The 16,338-nt window shown below is 35.4% G+C and overlaps 1 protein-coding gene across 4 annotated transcripts in view; it reads left to right on the forward strand.

The window, feature by feature from the left end:
• The first annotated feature begins 8,409 nt into the window (after positions 1-8,409).
• Positions 8,410-16,338, forward strand: part of LOC138695919 (MTOR-associated protein MEAK7) — a 37,120-nt gene continuing 29,191 nt past the window's right edge. For 3 of the 4 annotated variants that reach the window (XM_069820284.1, XM_069820283.1, XM_069820285.1), the window contains exons 1-3: positions 8,410-8,716; positions 12,585-12,797; positions 14,737-15,304. In XM_069820284.1, coding sequence (XP_069676385.1) covers positions 8,582-8,716; positions 12,585-12,797; positions 14,737-15,304 — 916 coding nt within the window. In that variant the 5' untranslated portion in view covers positions 8,410-8,581. The remainder of the gene's footprint in view (positions 8,717-12,584; positions 12,798-14,736; positions 15,305-16,338) is intronic. The other variant, XM_069820282.1, reaches the window with a different exon arrangement.

A 16,338-nucleotide genomic window follows, 5' to 3' on the forward strand; every position in this document is an offset into this window, starting at 1 on the left:
GGACTCATTTCACCAGCATTATCACCTTCATATCATTCAGACGCTAAATAACCTAGATGTTGATACAGCGTCGTAAAATAACCCAATAAAATAAAATTAAACACTCCCGTCAACAATGGATATTTCACTTCACACAGCAACACAGTATTCGTTATTGCACTCCACAGACGACAATGACAATTCACTTGGATTATTGCAAACAACAATGTACTGCTAATCTCAATTAATGTTCACAAAGCACTATTTACAAAACAAAACTTTCAGTTCTCACTTCACAGTTCGTTGCCTTGGCTAGTTCTTCTAGCTCATTCACTCAAGTTCACAGTATATCGAACCCAAGACTTCCAGAGACAGTCCACTGCACTCGAACTCAAGACTTCCGGAAATGCCGCACTCGCCGGGTCACTACCACAGTTGCGGTCCTCCTCAAGTCGAACCCAGGTCTAGAAGGCTGGCTTCCTTGCTCGTCCACCGCTGCTTGACAAGACTGACTCACTGTTCTAAACTGAACTGGCTCCCTTCAAAGGCTGCTCGTGCTTATATTGCCACATTACACGTTCTCGTCTCTTCGATCGTCGAAGTTTCTGCTTCTAGAGACTTCTGTTCTCGCTGCTTCTTTTTATTAGTTAAACCACACTTCGCGAACCTTCGACCCTGGAAATTTCTACAGATGCCGAGAGGATGGCGCTTCTCGAGACTTCTCCGGATATCTCCCCTCAGTCGCAGTTGCTTTTCTTCCCCCTCTCTGCCGTGGCCCAGCATGTCGTCTCCCCTCTTGGCATGCAGACGTTCCCCTTACGTCCGTCCCCTCCAGACCCACGCGGCTGCAGCCTCCCTACCCATCGCTACGCCGCCTGTCTTCTCGCGCGCCCTGCCTTCTGTGGGACACGTGATCGACTCCAGAGACAGCTGTCACAATATTAAAGAAATATGGCAGGTGAACAAACTCAAACCTAGAAAAGAAGCAATAGCAACCTTCCAACTAAACACTGAGCATGACTGTCTAGCATCACATCTATATCACATGAAAATTTATCACTCTGTTGCTGATCGTTGTGAATTTTTAAATTTGCAGTTCACTGATTTAAATGAGATGAACGTATATTCATTGTAAAGGATCGCAATTTTCGTGACCTTTACAATAAAGTACATATTCAGTTTTGGCAGGTTAGGAAGTTTCAGTGCATTTGTTCAAGTTCCCTTCTCCTCTCCCCTTTTGTATGCTTATAAATCTGTAGTCCTCGGGAAAAGTGACACAAGTCAGTTTCCACAAACCTTTTTTGTTAATTTATTGACAACTTACGGAACATCTGTTCGCTTGGAAAAAAATACATAGGCATTCCTCCCATTACAATAATTCATACAGAAAAAAATCAAATCGACATAAACCAGTGTAAGTTGTCAATAAATTATCAAAAAAGGTCTGTGAAAACTGACTTGCGTCACTTTTCCCAAGCACTGCAGAAATTTGAATATGTATATTAATGTGTTGTATGTTTGATTTGCATCCAATGTTTATTAAACATTTCATGATAAAGTTCTGTTTATTACAGACGTGGACAAATTATTAGCAAAATTGAAGATTTTTATTACATATTTTTACAAAATATGATTCTTCAGTTTAGACTACAGTTGAAATTTTAGCGTATTTCGAAATTATTAGCAAAATTAAAGATTTGTATTGTATATTTTTTACAAAATTTGACTCTTCAATTTGGACTACACTTTATATTTTTGCATATTTACAAATTATTAGCAAAACTGAAGATTTTTGTTATATATTTTTACAGAATTTGACTCTTCAATTTGGACTACAGTTTACATTTTGGGTATTTCCAAATTTTTAACAAAATTGAAGATTTTTATTTTATATTTTTACAAAATTTGACTCTTCAATTTAGACTGCAGTTGGCATTTTTGCATATTTACAAATTATTAGCAAAATATGAAGATTTTTATTTTATATTTTTACAAAATTTGACTCTTCAATTTAAACTTCAGTTGACATTTTTGCATATTTCTATCTACTGTAATGATGGAAATATGTAAAATTGTCAACTGTAGTCTAAATTGCAAAGTCAAATTTTGTAAACAGAATTATCATAAAAATCATCAATTTTGTTAATAATTTGTCCACGTCTGCATTTTCTTATTAACTGTCATACTCAGAAAATGTATTTCTATTCTATATTACAACAAGGAATTTTTTATATTGTTTTGTTCTCTTTGCATGTTAAGTGTTCTTCAGCCTTGCGTTGTGAATGACGTAATATATGATGTTTCAGAACTATGCATGTGTAATATATATAAAATACATACACACACAAAGAGAGAGAGAGAGAGAGAGGAGTTGATGTGGAAACGTAAATGTACTTTGTCACATTTCACTAGTGTTACCAGCCTTTTGAGTAAATATTATACATCTCATCACAAAATTATTATATAATTTATAATTTTTCATAATAATACGTCTAACCATGTAATGTAAACCAGCTTTAACATACATATCTGTAATACTCCTTCTGTTCAAAACTCAAGTTTATGGTTTGCACAGGCATGAAATTATGTTACATTACTTGAGATGGCTTCGAACACTTCATTGTAGTGAATCAGGTTATTGAATATCACTATCTTACTCATATGCTCATTCTTTTCAATGTGGAATTGTCGTTGCCGATTTGCTTCTGTAGCTATGTCCTTACTGCACATCGTGATTCACCTCTCAGCATCTTTTCTTTCCTGCTGGTGTATCGAACTTGGCTTTTATTCTCACCTTGATCATAGAACTGAACATAAAAAATTTCTTCGGCTATGCTGAATAACACAATTTGTTTCAATTATATTGTAGCATATGACGAGAACCAATGAGAGATCGCTGCAATGTTGTAATATTGGTGGGTTGTGTGAGGGAAAGATGGTGAGTGGGAGGAGATAACCATTATCCACCTTCAATATCGTAGCCTCTATGATAGTCAATCATCCATGCTGTAATTTTTTATGACTGACAGATCAATGTCTGAGGAAAGCATAGAAAAAAATTCGAAATCGAAATCTTTTTTGAAAAGACAGAGAAAGAAATAGTAACTTCGAAGTGATCTGTTCAAACTATACATTTACACCTTCAAAAGTTGATATGCGGCAAACTTTTTTATTTTTCACTTCAGATGGGGGGGGGGGAGTCACAGCGAGAGAAATGTTGAGAAAGAATGGTAATTGCTTTTAAAAGTTGAAACTATTCAAAACCTTTACTGGTTTTCGAGTTATGGAGAGTTAAAGTAATTTTGAAAGGATTTTTCACAGAAATAGCCAATTTTCGCGAAAATTCGCGACAAATTTACTCTCATAAATCAGTCATATCTATGATAAAACCTGCGTACACTTATTGGCGCTTCTCTTAGTCACAGTCCTTTCCGATCTACACCTGAAATTAGGGCTGCTTTGCATTTCCCTGGGTTTTCTCGTATGGTCCTTAAAACTCCTAAAATACACAGAACTTTTAGCATGAGTGCCCTGAAATTAATTAATCACATTGAAATACTGAAAGAATAGAAGGTATAAGACCAGCGGTCATCAGCACAGTGCACACTCGGGCTAGCATCTCTTACCCAAGGATAAGAGACTGCACTGTGGTGCATCCATGGCAGCTGGCGGGTATGCTCTCTCCCTCTTCCTGCTGCACGATAGGGCATATTATGTTGCACTGCTTACCCTTTACCCATTTCAGCGAGTGCTGACGACCACTGGTGTAGACCATTCAAAGAAAAGGAAGAGGAGAATTCGAAGCCTCGAGGTTATGATTACTACTTATATACGCGTTAGATCTCAGGGACACAATAACTGCATAAGCCACATGCTCAATAGAACATAAAGAAAGCCTCAGCTTTCAGTGAAATATAATCAAGGTTGTGTATTCGAATGTGTGTGATAACACAGCATCATACAGTCGTCCAAAGCTTTCTGATCAGGACTTTGTCCCTGTAAACCGTTATTTTTCTTTTTTATCTTAAGGTGTACAGTAAAGAAAAACATGATTATCCAATCTTCTATTATGCCCATTTAAAGTATCTTATTCTATTTTAATTTACTTTACTATTTGTCGAATTTTGATTAAATATCCTCTGCACTGAATGCAAGTGAAAAGTCAGAGACTGAAGATTTTTCATAAATTTTGTTTCACTGTACACCATAAACCATTTACAAAAAAAAACCATAATAAATGTTTGATTTTCGTTATCTGGTAACTTCTATTACCCATCACATTATTTGAGCCAAATAATCGAGGCTCTTGCATTAATTTTTATATTTATTTCACTTGAACGAAACAATTGAAGAGATTATATGCATGAAGTGATTGGTTCGAATTTTCTAACAAATCAAAGTGATACGTTGCAAAATAAGGAATTTGAAGAACGTTGATTCTGACCATGATTTTTTAAGAATGTTTTTATTACAATCGATATTACATACAAATGAACCATTACGCTTTTGACATTTAATATTTTTAATGCACTACATTATTAAATCTTAACGTAAGTCATTAATTATTATAAAAACCAAGAAATGTGGCACACACTTGTAATTATAAGTGATCTATATTAAAAGAAAGAATCTCACTCTGGAGTAGTTTCAGGATTTTGAAACTTATTTTCGTATTTGTTTTGCTTATGTTTTGTAACTAATTACATTACTCTTGTTTGTACAATGAACATGTCTAGTCTAGGAGGAAGTAATTTGTGAGGAAGTACAAAAATATCTGCAACTATTTTTTAACACTGGTCATACAGGGAAAAGCTGTTACTGCAATTGATAAGAGAAAAGACATTGCTTTGGTTGCAAGAGTATTGTATTTCATTGAGTATTAGGAATGTAATCAACTGTTTAACATGTACATAAAATTGTTGCTTGTACAGTTGTATTTTAAAATAAATTTGTTGAAGTTTCACAGATCTTATCAATTTCAATATAATATTCCCAACGAAATAAATTAATTATTAGGCTTCAGGTATGTATTGTGCAATACATTATCTGAACAGTCTAAATTGCAATGTAATGTAATAATGGTATGGAATAAAAGAATGTAACAACTGTGTCTAATTTCTAAATGGAGTACTACTAAGATAAATTTTCCAAATAATTTTTGACGTGAATACGTCTTTAAAATCAGACTGAGATATGGGGTAGCAGGATGAAAGCAGCAATGTAGCTATGTGACATTTGCAGAGTAATCCATTCCGACACCATAACTGCGTGGCTAATAACATGATTGAAATACAGTCTGATCCGTTTGGGTATGGATAATATTAATTTAGGTCAATGTTACTTATATCCCGCCCACTATAGAGACATAGGCCAATTTTACACATATTTAGTATAACTTGTTGCTTCTTTGACAGGTTAGGTTTGGTTAGTTTAGGTTTTTGTTATAGCCTACCTTGCATATACGATTATAGCGCAACATTGGCAGTGAGAAAAGTGAAATATTCGTTCAGTGGGTGTTGGATATTCTACATTCACCTTAATTTATTATTATAAAGCTATTATGATAGTAGGAAAAATTTCTTGCTGGTTATATTATGATTAAAAGATGGGAGTTTCCATAATTGACGATCAACAATGCATAATCAGAAAGGACAAATAAAAATCGCAGATGATTAAAATGGCTACTACAAATCAACAGCAGGCACAATGTGTTCTTTGGTATGCTAAATTTGAGTGTGTCAAAAGAGTTCAAACAGAATTTCGACGTGAGTATGGTGTGCGTAATGTACCTAAATACGATTCCATAAAGTTGTGGTATCGAACTTTTAGAAACAGGTTCTGCGTTAAAAATACATGCAGGAGGTCGCAGGCAAAACCCAGTACGAGACAGTGGCGTATAGTGGTTAAAGGGTTTGGGCTACCGCTGACCCTATTATTACACAAAATATATCTAACAATTACTTTAATTTTAATTATTATGGTAAAACTAATAATACAAAATTATTACATTATGTTATATTATAAACTTTTTCTTTTGTAATTTCCTTGGGCTACCGCCGGTAGCCCGCAAAATACGCCCCTGGTACGAGAAGCAGCTATCTCTTAGTTTGGCCCCCAAACTCCCCAGATCTAACCCCTCCTGACTTCTTCATGTAGGGTTTTGTTAAAGACATTGTCTATTCACAGAAACCCAGGAACATTGATGATCTGAGAGTAAAAATTACTCAAGTTTTTCAACAAATCACCTCTCTTATGTTACAACGAACATGAGCTGAATTTATTGCATCACCATTTTGAGTTTGCAGGGTGCGCAATGGGGATCATGTTGAGCTCTGAGGAATCTCCCATCTTTTAGTGTTGTATGCACAAAGTTTCAACAAATAAAGTTCAGTAGTAAAATAATGTTTTACGGTGTTTTTATTTTATCCATACCCAAATGGATCACCCTCTATTTTTAAATCCCATTGGTAAATTCCTTTATTCTTTTATTTATTTTGCAAATAATTATTATGGTTAGAATAACTGGTAACTTGTAATTGTTACTTTTTTCAATGGGGGTCCGAGTACAGAATTGCATAGGGCCCATAAATTCTGTCAGTGGCCCTGCGGTATGAGTACTATAAGTACACGCTCCTTCTTACTGTCCTTTTTTCAACGCTAGAACTAATGTTAAAGTGGCAGAAACAAAAGGAAAACAACGGATATCGAATTAATGTTACGTCATCAAATATCAACTTATACACATCTAGCTCGCGATAGAATCTTGCGCGGACTTGTTAATAAAAACCTGAACTAACCAAACCTAACCTTCGTATATGCAAGATGTGTAACCACAGCACGAAGAAAACTGCTTGATTTGATCTGGAATGTACAGGCGAAAATAAATTCACGTAATATCACGCCAACCCGACACTCCATGACAGGTCAGCACATGCGCCACAGCAAAATGCTTCTGCCCTCTTATAAACAAAAAACAAAATGACTCACCACCACTTCCAATTGGCCGATATCCATAAGTACATAAATATAGTAAATCTTAAACTATGATTCTTTTCCGCTCACTTTTTTTAAGTGTTTTCACGTTATAAATTATCACAAACTTTTAAAACATTAATCAATTCATAAAAAACCAAAACCCATAAACATAATATTTAACAGTATGCTATGCCTTCAGAAAAAGTTATTCTATTAATAGTGACTAGTACCCGAAACTTCAAATAAAATTAATATGAAACATTCATTATAAAAACAATGGATTTAATATCTAGTATTCTGTGCATCCAAAAGAGCGTAGCAACAGTGACTAGTTGAAAATGAAATTTATATTTAAATTAAATATGCTGAGGTTTACAGTATTACATCTAAATCAAATATGCAGCAGCCATTCGATTTTCCAGAAGAAATGACTTCAAATATAGTTTGAAGATGTTCTAATTTGCCTTTTTGAGCCTTTTAATGCTGTTACTTTAGTTTTACAACTACAGCATTTCATTAACTGAAAGGAAATTATTTATTACTTTCTCCAACTGCAATAGAAAATTGGCACCGGTATCTTCTTAAATTTAATTATGTTTTGTTTCTCTAGTCACTCAGTCGCACTGAATTCCAGTTGGAAAAGTGATTCTTTTCTGCTAAATAACACCAGTGTATCACCGAGAAATAAAATATTAATTATAAGTAAATTTATTCATATTTTCCTTTTGTGTATTAATATATTTAAAATGGTTATATTACCGGTTGTCCTATATGGTTGTGAAACTTGGACTCTCACTTTGAGAGAGAAACAGAGATTAAGAGTGGTTGAGAATAAGGTTCTTAGGAAAATATTTGGGGCTAAGTGGGATGAAGTTACAGGAGAATGGAGAAAGTTACACAATTCAGAACTGCACACATGTATTCTTCACCTGATATAATTAGGTAAATTAAATCCAGACGTTTGAGATGGGCAGGGCATGTAGCACGTATGGGCGAATCCAGAAATGCATATGGAGTGTTAGTTGGGAGGCAGGAGAGAAAAAGACCTTTGGGAAGGTCGGGACGTAGATGGGAGGATAATATTAAAATTGATTTGAGGGAAGTGGGATATGATGCTAGAGACTGGATTAATCTTGCACAGGATAGGGACCGATGGGTTTAAATGAGAGCGGCAATGAACCTGCGGGTTCCTTAAGTATTAATATTTTTAAATTACGCGCTTCGTTACTCTGACTTCAGTGCACCCAACTCATGAAAGCAAGTAAAGCTGTTAAAAACAACTACGAAAATAATAAACATCTGTAATTTCTACATGCAGAAACTAGTTAACAATAATTGAAAATGTATTTGTACACTTAAAGTAATGACCACTGATCAGGCATTGGTCAATCTGTTTACTGACTTCAAGTTTCAACGAATCTTTGAAGTTCATTGAACCTTGAGGAATTGGGAAACAGATGAATGTCTTATCTGTGATCATATGTGATCCTTATTCGCGTGTGATCTGTGAAACAGAAGAACGAGACCGAGAGTAGGTGAAGGTTGCTTGTGCGTACGTTGTGCGCGAGTAGTATTTAAATTACTTTTGAAAACCTTTAACTTAAGAGATTAATCGAAGTGTGCAAAAATGGGAAACAACAAAGGAAAAATAGCTGAAAATGAGGAAGACGAGCTGTCACATGATGAACGTCAGCATGTGCATAAGCTTTTTAAATCCATATTTCATACTCAGGAAGATGAACGTCATAAAGAGAATTTGACAGTAAGTAACTTCCAAATTTGTGTAAATATGTATTATCAGTTACTACTAATTCTCATTAGTGTAATATGTAGCAAGTCGGCGATGTAATGCAATGGAGGGAGAAAGGAACTGGCCATCCTACTCTATTATCGCCTGGCTTATTGCCTCATAAGTGGTGCTTTGTTGCTGTCACTTGTCTTTGGACAGTTGACTAAACAATAATTACAGCGTCTAAAATATACACGCTAATCGCGTTGTAAAGTAAACTACTGTATGGTAAAATCTCGAACTTGAAATAACCTAATAATAATTTTGATAAAACTAAAAAAAAAACCGTATATTAGCCTATTCAGTTTTATGTGAATAATGACCTGAAAATGTTACAAGTAGGGAAAATTTCAGGATACGGATTTCTCACAGACAGTTATACCTTATAATACTAAAAAGAGCAGATTTGTCTGCATTTGTCAAATGCATATCATCATGCTTACGAAAAGGCACGTTTCAGTGCCAATAATTTATTTTGTGTGCACAAGGTTGGAATTTTGAAGTAAGAGGGAAAAGAAAGAATCCATATTCTGAAATTTATCCGGTCAGTTTGTTAACTTTCTCAAAACTTTGTTTTTTTTAACTTGGTCAGTTTTCATTTTCGACTGTATCAATTACAATAGCCTATGTAATCTTAGCAATGAATCTTTAAGATTTGGAACAAGTCAAAATTTTACAAGATTACAATTATAATTTTTACAATTTCAATTTTTTACAATTTTTTGGCGAGATGTAGTGAGATTTTTTTTAGTGGGTTATTTTACAACACTTTATCAACATCTTAGGTTATTTAGCGTCTAAATGAGATGAAGGTGATAATGCCGGCGAAATGAGTCCGGGGCCCAGCACTGAAAGTTACCCAGCATTTGCTCATATTGAGTTGAGGGAAAACCCCGGAAAAAAACCTCAACCAGGTAACTTGCCCCAACCGGGATTCGAACCCGGGCCACCTGGTTTCGCGGCCAGACGCGAGAACCGTTACTCCACAGGTGTGGTCATGTAGTGAGATGAGATGAAGCCGAGGATTCGCCAATAGATTACCTGGCATTTGCCTTATGGTTGGGGAAAACCTCAGAAAAAACCCAACAAGGTAAGTAATCAGACCAAACAGGGATGAAGTGAAGTGAGGCCGAATCTATCTTGCAAATGTCAGGTGCATTGATGCGTTCTCGAGGTAGAAAATAGATATATTTTAGTCTGTAGGTGTCAGCATTTCTCACTGTTAAAGTTTTTATGTTGTATGGCTATGTGTACAGTGCTGCTACGGGAGTGTAGTTTGTGAATTACTGTACTAAAGAGTACTCTAGTTAGCTTTATATATCATGCCATAATGACATATTCTACAAGACAAACGTGGTGAGGAAACTAAAATAAAATAATTGAGGTTTCATTATTGTTTAGTCAACTGTCCGAAGACAGGTTTGGACCCCACAAGTGACATCAACGAGGCATCACTCATGAGGCAACTAGGCCAGGAGATAATGGGATAGGGTGGCCAGTTCCTTTCCCCTCCTTTACATACTCATCGCTGACTAGTTACATAGCCTATTACACTAATCAGACTTCAGATGTATAGAAACAGTTCTTTCTTTGACACATATTCTCAAGTGAGATGTACTGCCTGATAAATAGATGTAAGTACATATCAGCCAGAACCCAGTGGCGTAGCCAGTCTGATTATTTTGGGTGGGCCAGATATGCAGGGTTTAGAAAGTACCTGACCATCTCCTGACAATGCCGCTGCCGTCAACTCTCTTGAAACTCATTCTCGGAAGTCTTATTTAATAACATGCAAAATTATGATAAACAATCATGCAAGGCATATCTATACAAACGCTTAATAAGGTGAACTGGAGCCGTCGAGATTTCCTAGCAGTGAATCTGTCGATCACTGATGATGGGTCCTTCAACAAATCTCGACTTTTCTCCCTCTCAGTGGATAGAATTGCTAGATTACAAAGCCTTGTGCTTGACATGATTGTTGAATTTTTCTTCGTTTCAGAGCTTTGAAAAGTTTTACATCATTGTCTTAATGAAGGACAAGCATTTACTAATATCCATTTTTGGAGACTGATGTGCTTCCGATAATGAATTTGATTTTTCTAGCTGATGTAACAATTCAGTAGCCTCCACAGCTTCATTCTTTTTATAGCTGCGAGACAATTTTTTAGGCCCAACCCAACACAGTTAAATTGTTTCTTGAAGAAATGAACGCATTTTTGACTGCTATCGACTGTAACTATTGCTCTGGATCCATGGTTTACTTTAAAAAAAATTCGCATATTTTTTGGGTGGGCCTGGATTACGTCACTGCCAGAACCTCAATCAGAGGTGAGGCCGTCATTATTATCATTATTATTGTTATTAATATAAAGTATATATATCCCAGGTGGTGACAGGATTTTTTCTCGTTGCCAAACTTTCAGAACGGCTCTGAGGTTCACTCAGCCTCCTATAAAATTGAGTACCGGGTCTTTCCCGGGGGTAAAAGGCGGTCAGAGTGTGATGCCGACCACACCACTTCATTCTAGTGCCGAAGTCATGGAAAGCATGGGGCTCTACCTCCATGCCCCCCAAGTGTCTTCATGGCATGTTACCGGGATACCTTTACCTTTTATATATATATATTTTTTAATTTATACGTGGTCTTTTTCGTTAGTGAGATGTTAGAATCATGGCATTTATATTAAACCTATTAATTTTGTACATTTCGATTACACAACTTTTAACACTGTATCACTTCATTCCGTATTAATTTTGACTAAAGATTTCAAGTTCTCTTTGGTTTTGAAACATAAAAAAATGTGAACACATGCAATATTTTATTATGAACCGTCACTGGACACAGTCGTAAACAGGTACAAACAAGTAAACAGAATAAAATTGTTAGAATAAGGTGTTAAACTCATCCAGTCCGCGGATCCACATAATGTTTCTATTGTGTAACTGTACGTGCTAATCCTTCACCACATCTAGTGTGTTAATGAAAGAGGGATGTATGTACAGTATGGCAAAAAAACCGGACCGACCTTTGTAGCTGATTTCAGAGCCTTGTTCATTCCAGAGCACGATAGACTGGTAACTAAGACTTTCGTGGTTCGAATCCTGCCTGGGAAGGAAACTTTTGTTTGTTCCTTATTCAAATTTATTCCCAATACTTTTCGATTGCAGCGATATTTTACTACTTAATTAACTTATTATTCCCAGAACATGAATTTTACCAGCAATCGAAAAGTATTGGCAATAAATTTGAATAAGGAACAAAAAAAAGTTTCCTTCCCAGGCAGGATTCGAACCACGAAAGTCTTAGTTACTGGTACCAGTCTATCATGCTCTGGATGGAGTGAACAAGGCTCTGAACTAAGTTACAAGGGTCGATCCGGTTTTTTTGCCACTACTGTTCTTCCATATCTTCTCAGCTCTTGCTTTATTAATGATATGATTTGATAAATAACTGATATCAATTATGAGGGCAGTTCGTAGTTCTTGTAGCATAGTGTTCTATTTTCTGACAATTTTGTCAGTATGTTTTTATATGCAATATAACCTGTAATAAACACTGGTTTTCTATTTGAATCTGGCCACATTCAAAAGTTGAAAATTGGTTCCCAATGTCTGATGTATTGGTAGGCCTATAACATTTACAGTGAAATTTGTACATTCAGTTAGGCTATTGTTTCTGTTGACTAGTTAATTCTACATTCATATTTGATGTATTTGTTATAGTTAGGCCTACTACTGTGATGTCTTGGTCCTGATTGGCATGACTGCTGTTATTATTCAGCTTTGTTAATTTAGAACCATTAATTTAACTTTACACCTTTAACCTTTCTTTTAACAGAAACACTGGGGCGATCAAATGGATAAAAGGCTTCTTGCTTTATTTGAAGGTTATGTTCTCGAAGATAATTCAGGAGAAGCAGTGGCCTACGATAAATTTAAAAGTTTATATATTAATTTAGCAGTACATCCATCTGATGAGAAGGCTACATTCGTAATACAGCTGCTAAAAAGTAGTAAACAGAAAAGCCCTACCTACGATGATATAGTAGAGGTAAGTTTGTTTGAGTTTACTTGAAACGTGATATTTTTCAGTTTTCTATAAAACATAATGTACTGTGCAGTTCATCATCAGTGGATTTCAATTCATGCCCTTCTTGTTTTATTTATCATTACATAGAGTGATATCCCCAGTAATGGACAGGTTGACATTTATTTTGTAATAATAAGAGTCCCATGTGAAATTTTGCATTGGTTGCCCATCTAATAACAGGCGATATTACTTTCTCTAATTATGACACATTACTAACAAAAGGCAAAATTGATATTCAAGCAGAAATGTATTATGCAGTCCATTATGATGACCATTTGCCTTCAGTGGGACATGTTATTTCAATTCAGGAGAATTTGTGTCTGATGAAATTTCTAAAACAAATAATGGAAAATACCTACAACTAGCCTTCTAAATATGATATCCAAGATGTTAATATGTCATTCATTTTGCATGGCCCAATTAAATTGATGGGTAATGGCCTTTCACAATTGATCAGAATCAATTGTTAAAAATTCGTGCAGCAAGTAGTTGTTTAAATTAAACAAAAAATGAACTTGGTTTGGTTTAATAAGGTACCCATATCCTTAAGCACTTATAAAACAGGAATCTAATTATCTTGTGCATAATTTTTTACATTTCTTAACATTTGAATTTAGATTTCTTTCTAATGTAAAAATAACGTGTAGTGTTGATATCCAGGAGTATTCTGTTATTATACTTTGATTAAAAATTGTCCTATCATTCTTTTTGTTTTAAGTGCTCCTGTTGATGTTAAAAGTGAAAAATAAATACATATTTTTGTAAATGTCCATTACTGGTTTTCGGTATGTCTATTATTGGAAATGGAGAGTTAATGGCCTGTCCATTTCTGGTACCGAAACTCACCATTAAGAAAATAATTATTATTTTAAAGTTATTGGAAATATAAGTTATTCATTTTGGGGAAATGTTGTAGGGATGTATGCAAACTTAAACACATGGAAATGTTACCTGAAAAATGTATTAATGATGAATAATAATCAAATGAAGAAAATCTGACCTTAACATGTCCATTACTGGGAGTATCACCAGTGAATAGGGATTATAAAGAATGGACACTTCGCATCGGTACCTTTGATGTAGCCGGACTGATTTCAATGACCTTCAAGCCAGCTAGAGCGTCAGATTCTGCTTTCTCCCTATAGTTGGCGCTGACATCACACCAGCTAGCAGTCGACACAGCGGAAATATAACACATATAATTAATACATCTAGGTATATTATGTACTCAAATAAAATAAATTGGACCCATAAAATAATAAATCTGTCATTAACTGTAATGTCTAGACTCTAGAGTTCCTTTATAATGAGAGTTGAGACGTTGACCCCAACAACAATTAAAATATGTAATGATTTGATAGCGCTGAAAATGGAAAAACAAAACTCTTACGAGAAGTACAACCATATACCTATATTATATTATATACAAATATTAAACGAATTCGATACTTAATTTTATAATGTATTATATTATTTTATAATATAATTTATGATATCTGAAATATAAAATGTTATTATTACAACTAGTTTGTTACTGAGAAATAGGGAAAAGCTATTAACTTGAATTTATTTGAAGCAAAGCGTTTCTGGATTATGCAATAAGGTTGGTGATGTTTGGATCCTGTGTCTCAACTCTGTTCTCAATTATCATCTTAGCGTATGCTCGATTACACTAACCTCTAGCGCTTAAAAGTGGAACTAACCGCTGGCGCACAGAGAAACAAAACACAGGAAAATTCGCTCAGTGTCCATTCTTTATAATCCCTATTCGCTGGTATCACCCTACATAGTCCTCGAGTCAAAAGAATATTTTCTCTTGTGTCCATCTGTAGCCTTTCAGTTTTTTTTTCTTTTGTTTACAAGACTCCAGTTTTAATGGTTTTCCTTTGCTTGCTTTCAGTATGTAGAGAGTGTGATATCATCTTACGTAACTGTTCTTACTGTGAGGAACAACATAGTGTTAAAATCATGGAAGATGTTAGGAATGGAAAGTACTGATGAAAGACAAAAACTAATGGCAGAAGCACTGTGTAGAGACCTCAAAGAGAAAGGCAGCATTGAAGATAATTTTGGAGAATGGTTTGGTTTCTGCTCTCAGTTCCATAAAATGCAAGTCTCTTGCTTGCAGTATTTGTACAACATACCACAAAAACAAGTGGCATATGCAAAAGATATGGCGGATCATTGCTTGTTCCCGAAGTGCTTTGGAGTGCATCAAAGACATACTAAGAATTTTCCCTCGATCATGAAGTTGTCAGATGTTTTGTTCTTGAACTCTTTCTTGCCAGCAGCATTACAAATGGAGTGGAGATTCTGTTTCTCGACAGAACTTCATGGGTTGAGCTTTTCAAAAATGCTTGGTCTCATTATAAACCAAGGACCATGCATAATTATTTTGAGGGACAAAAGCAATCATGTATTTGGAGGATTTGCTTCAGACAATTTCATTCTAAGCCCTGAATTCCATGGTGAGATATTAATATTGTTTAATTTTGTAAATTCCTTTTCTGTATGATTTAAATTATTTTGGTTCGAATCCCAGTGATGACAGAGTTGTATTTGCAGTGGGAAAAATCAAGGTTCCCGGGTGTTTTTCTCGGAGTTCTCCTATTTCCCTCTTATCATTCCACTGACACTCTTCATTTCATTAAATAAAACAATGCTAGCCATTTCATGTTTCCATGAGTGTAGGGGAGAAGTGAGTACAGTAAGACAGGGAGAACATTGAGACATTTTTTTATTAGATGGTAAATTTTGATGTTGAGATGTTGGTAACAGTGGAGTTGTATGTTGCATGAGTAAGAGCGTGTTCCAAATCTCATCGGTGAGCAATCCGATGGCATCACGGTGTTCCGAATTCCACCGATGACGTCATTGATGCTCCACCGGTGTCGCACTGGTGCCATCAACTTGCAGAGGTGGTGGCAGTCTCCATCAGCCGCCATCAGTGAATCTGATTGGTTCTTGTATAGGGCGGGAATTAGCAGACGAATGACATCGTGTACTGTTGGTGTCATGGCGGTGTGTTCTGCTTTATTTCTGCTGTATTGTTTGTAATGAGCACAACGTAAAAACAATATGTTAATGGTTTATGAACGAACATGTCAGCTGACCCGTTATTATTACCGGTTCAAGAAATAAATTGTTTATGCTATCTTTTCTTTGAACGAGATGGGAGTACGAAAATTTCGCAAAATTTTGCTAGCGTAGCACAGACAACAACTTGTACAGTCGCCATGACAGCCGTCGATCCTTCCAGCAGTTTTGTTCCTTATTTCGCTGCAACGTGACGTCATTGATGCCACCGGACCGGTGAGATTCAGAATACGCTGTAAAGTAACAGTATTTTCATACTCTATTTGATTCTAGTTATAAAGGTGAGTGATGAAAAAATAATTAGTAATTTTTCACTCTAGAAGTAAAATTTTGGCTTGTGTTTAATGAAGGTTATATTGGATATACAAATGAGATATAAATATGAATCTCTTGTTACCTAATACTA

The sequence above is a fragment of the Periplaneta americana genome, chromosome 3, assembly GCF_040183065.1.
Source record: "Periplaneta americana isolate PAMFEO1 chromosome 3, P.americana_PAMFEO1_priV1, whole genome shotgun sequence".
NCBI lineage: Eukaryota > Metazoa > Arthropoda > Insecta > Blattodea > Blattidae > Periplaneta > Periplaneta americana.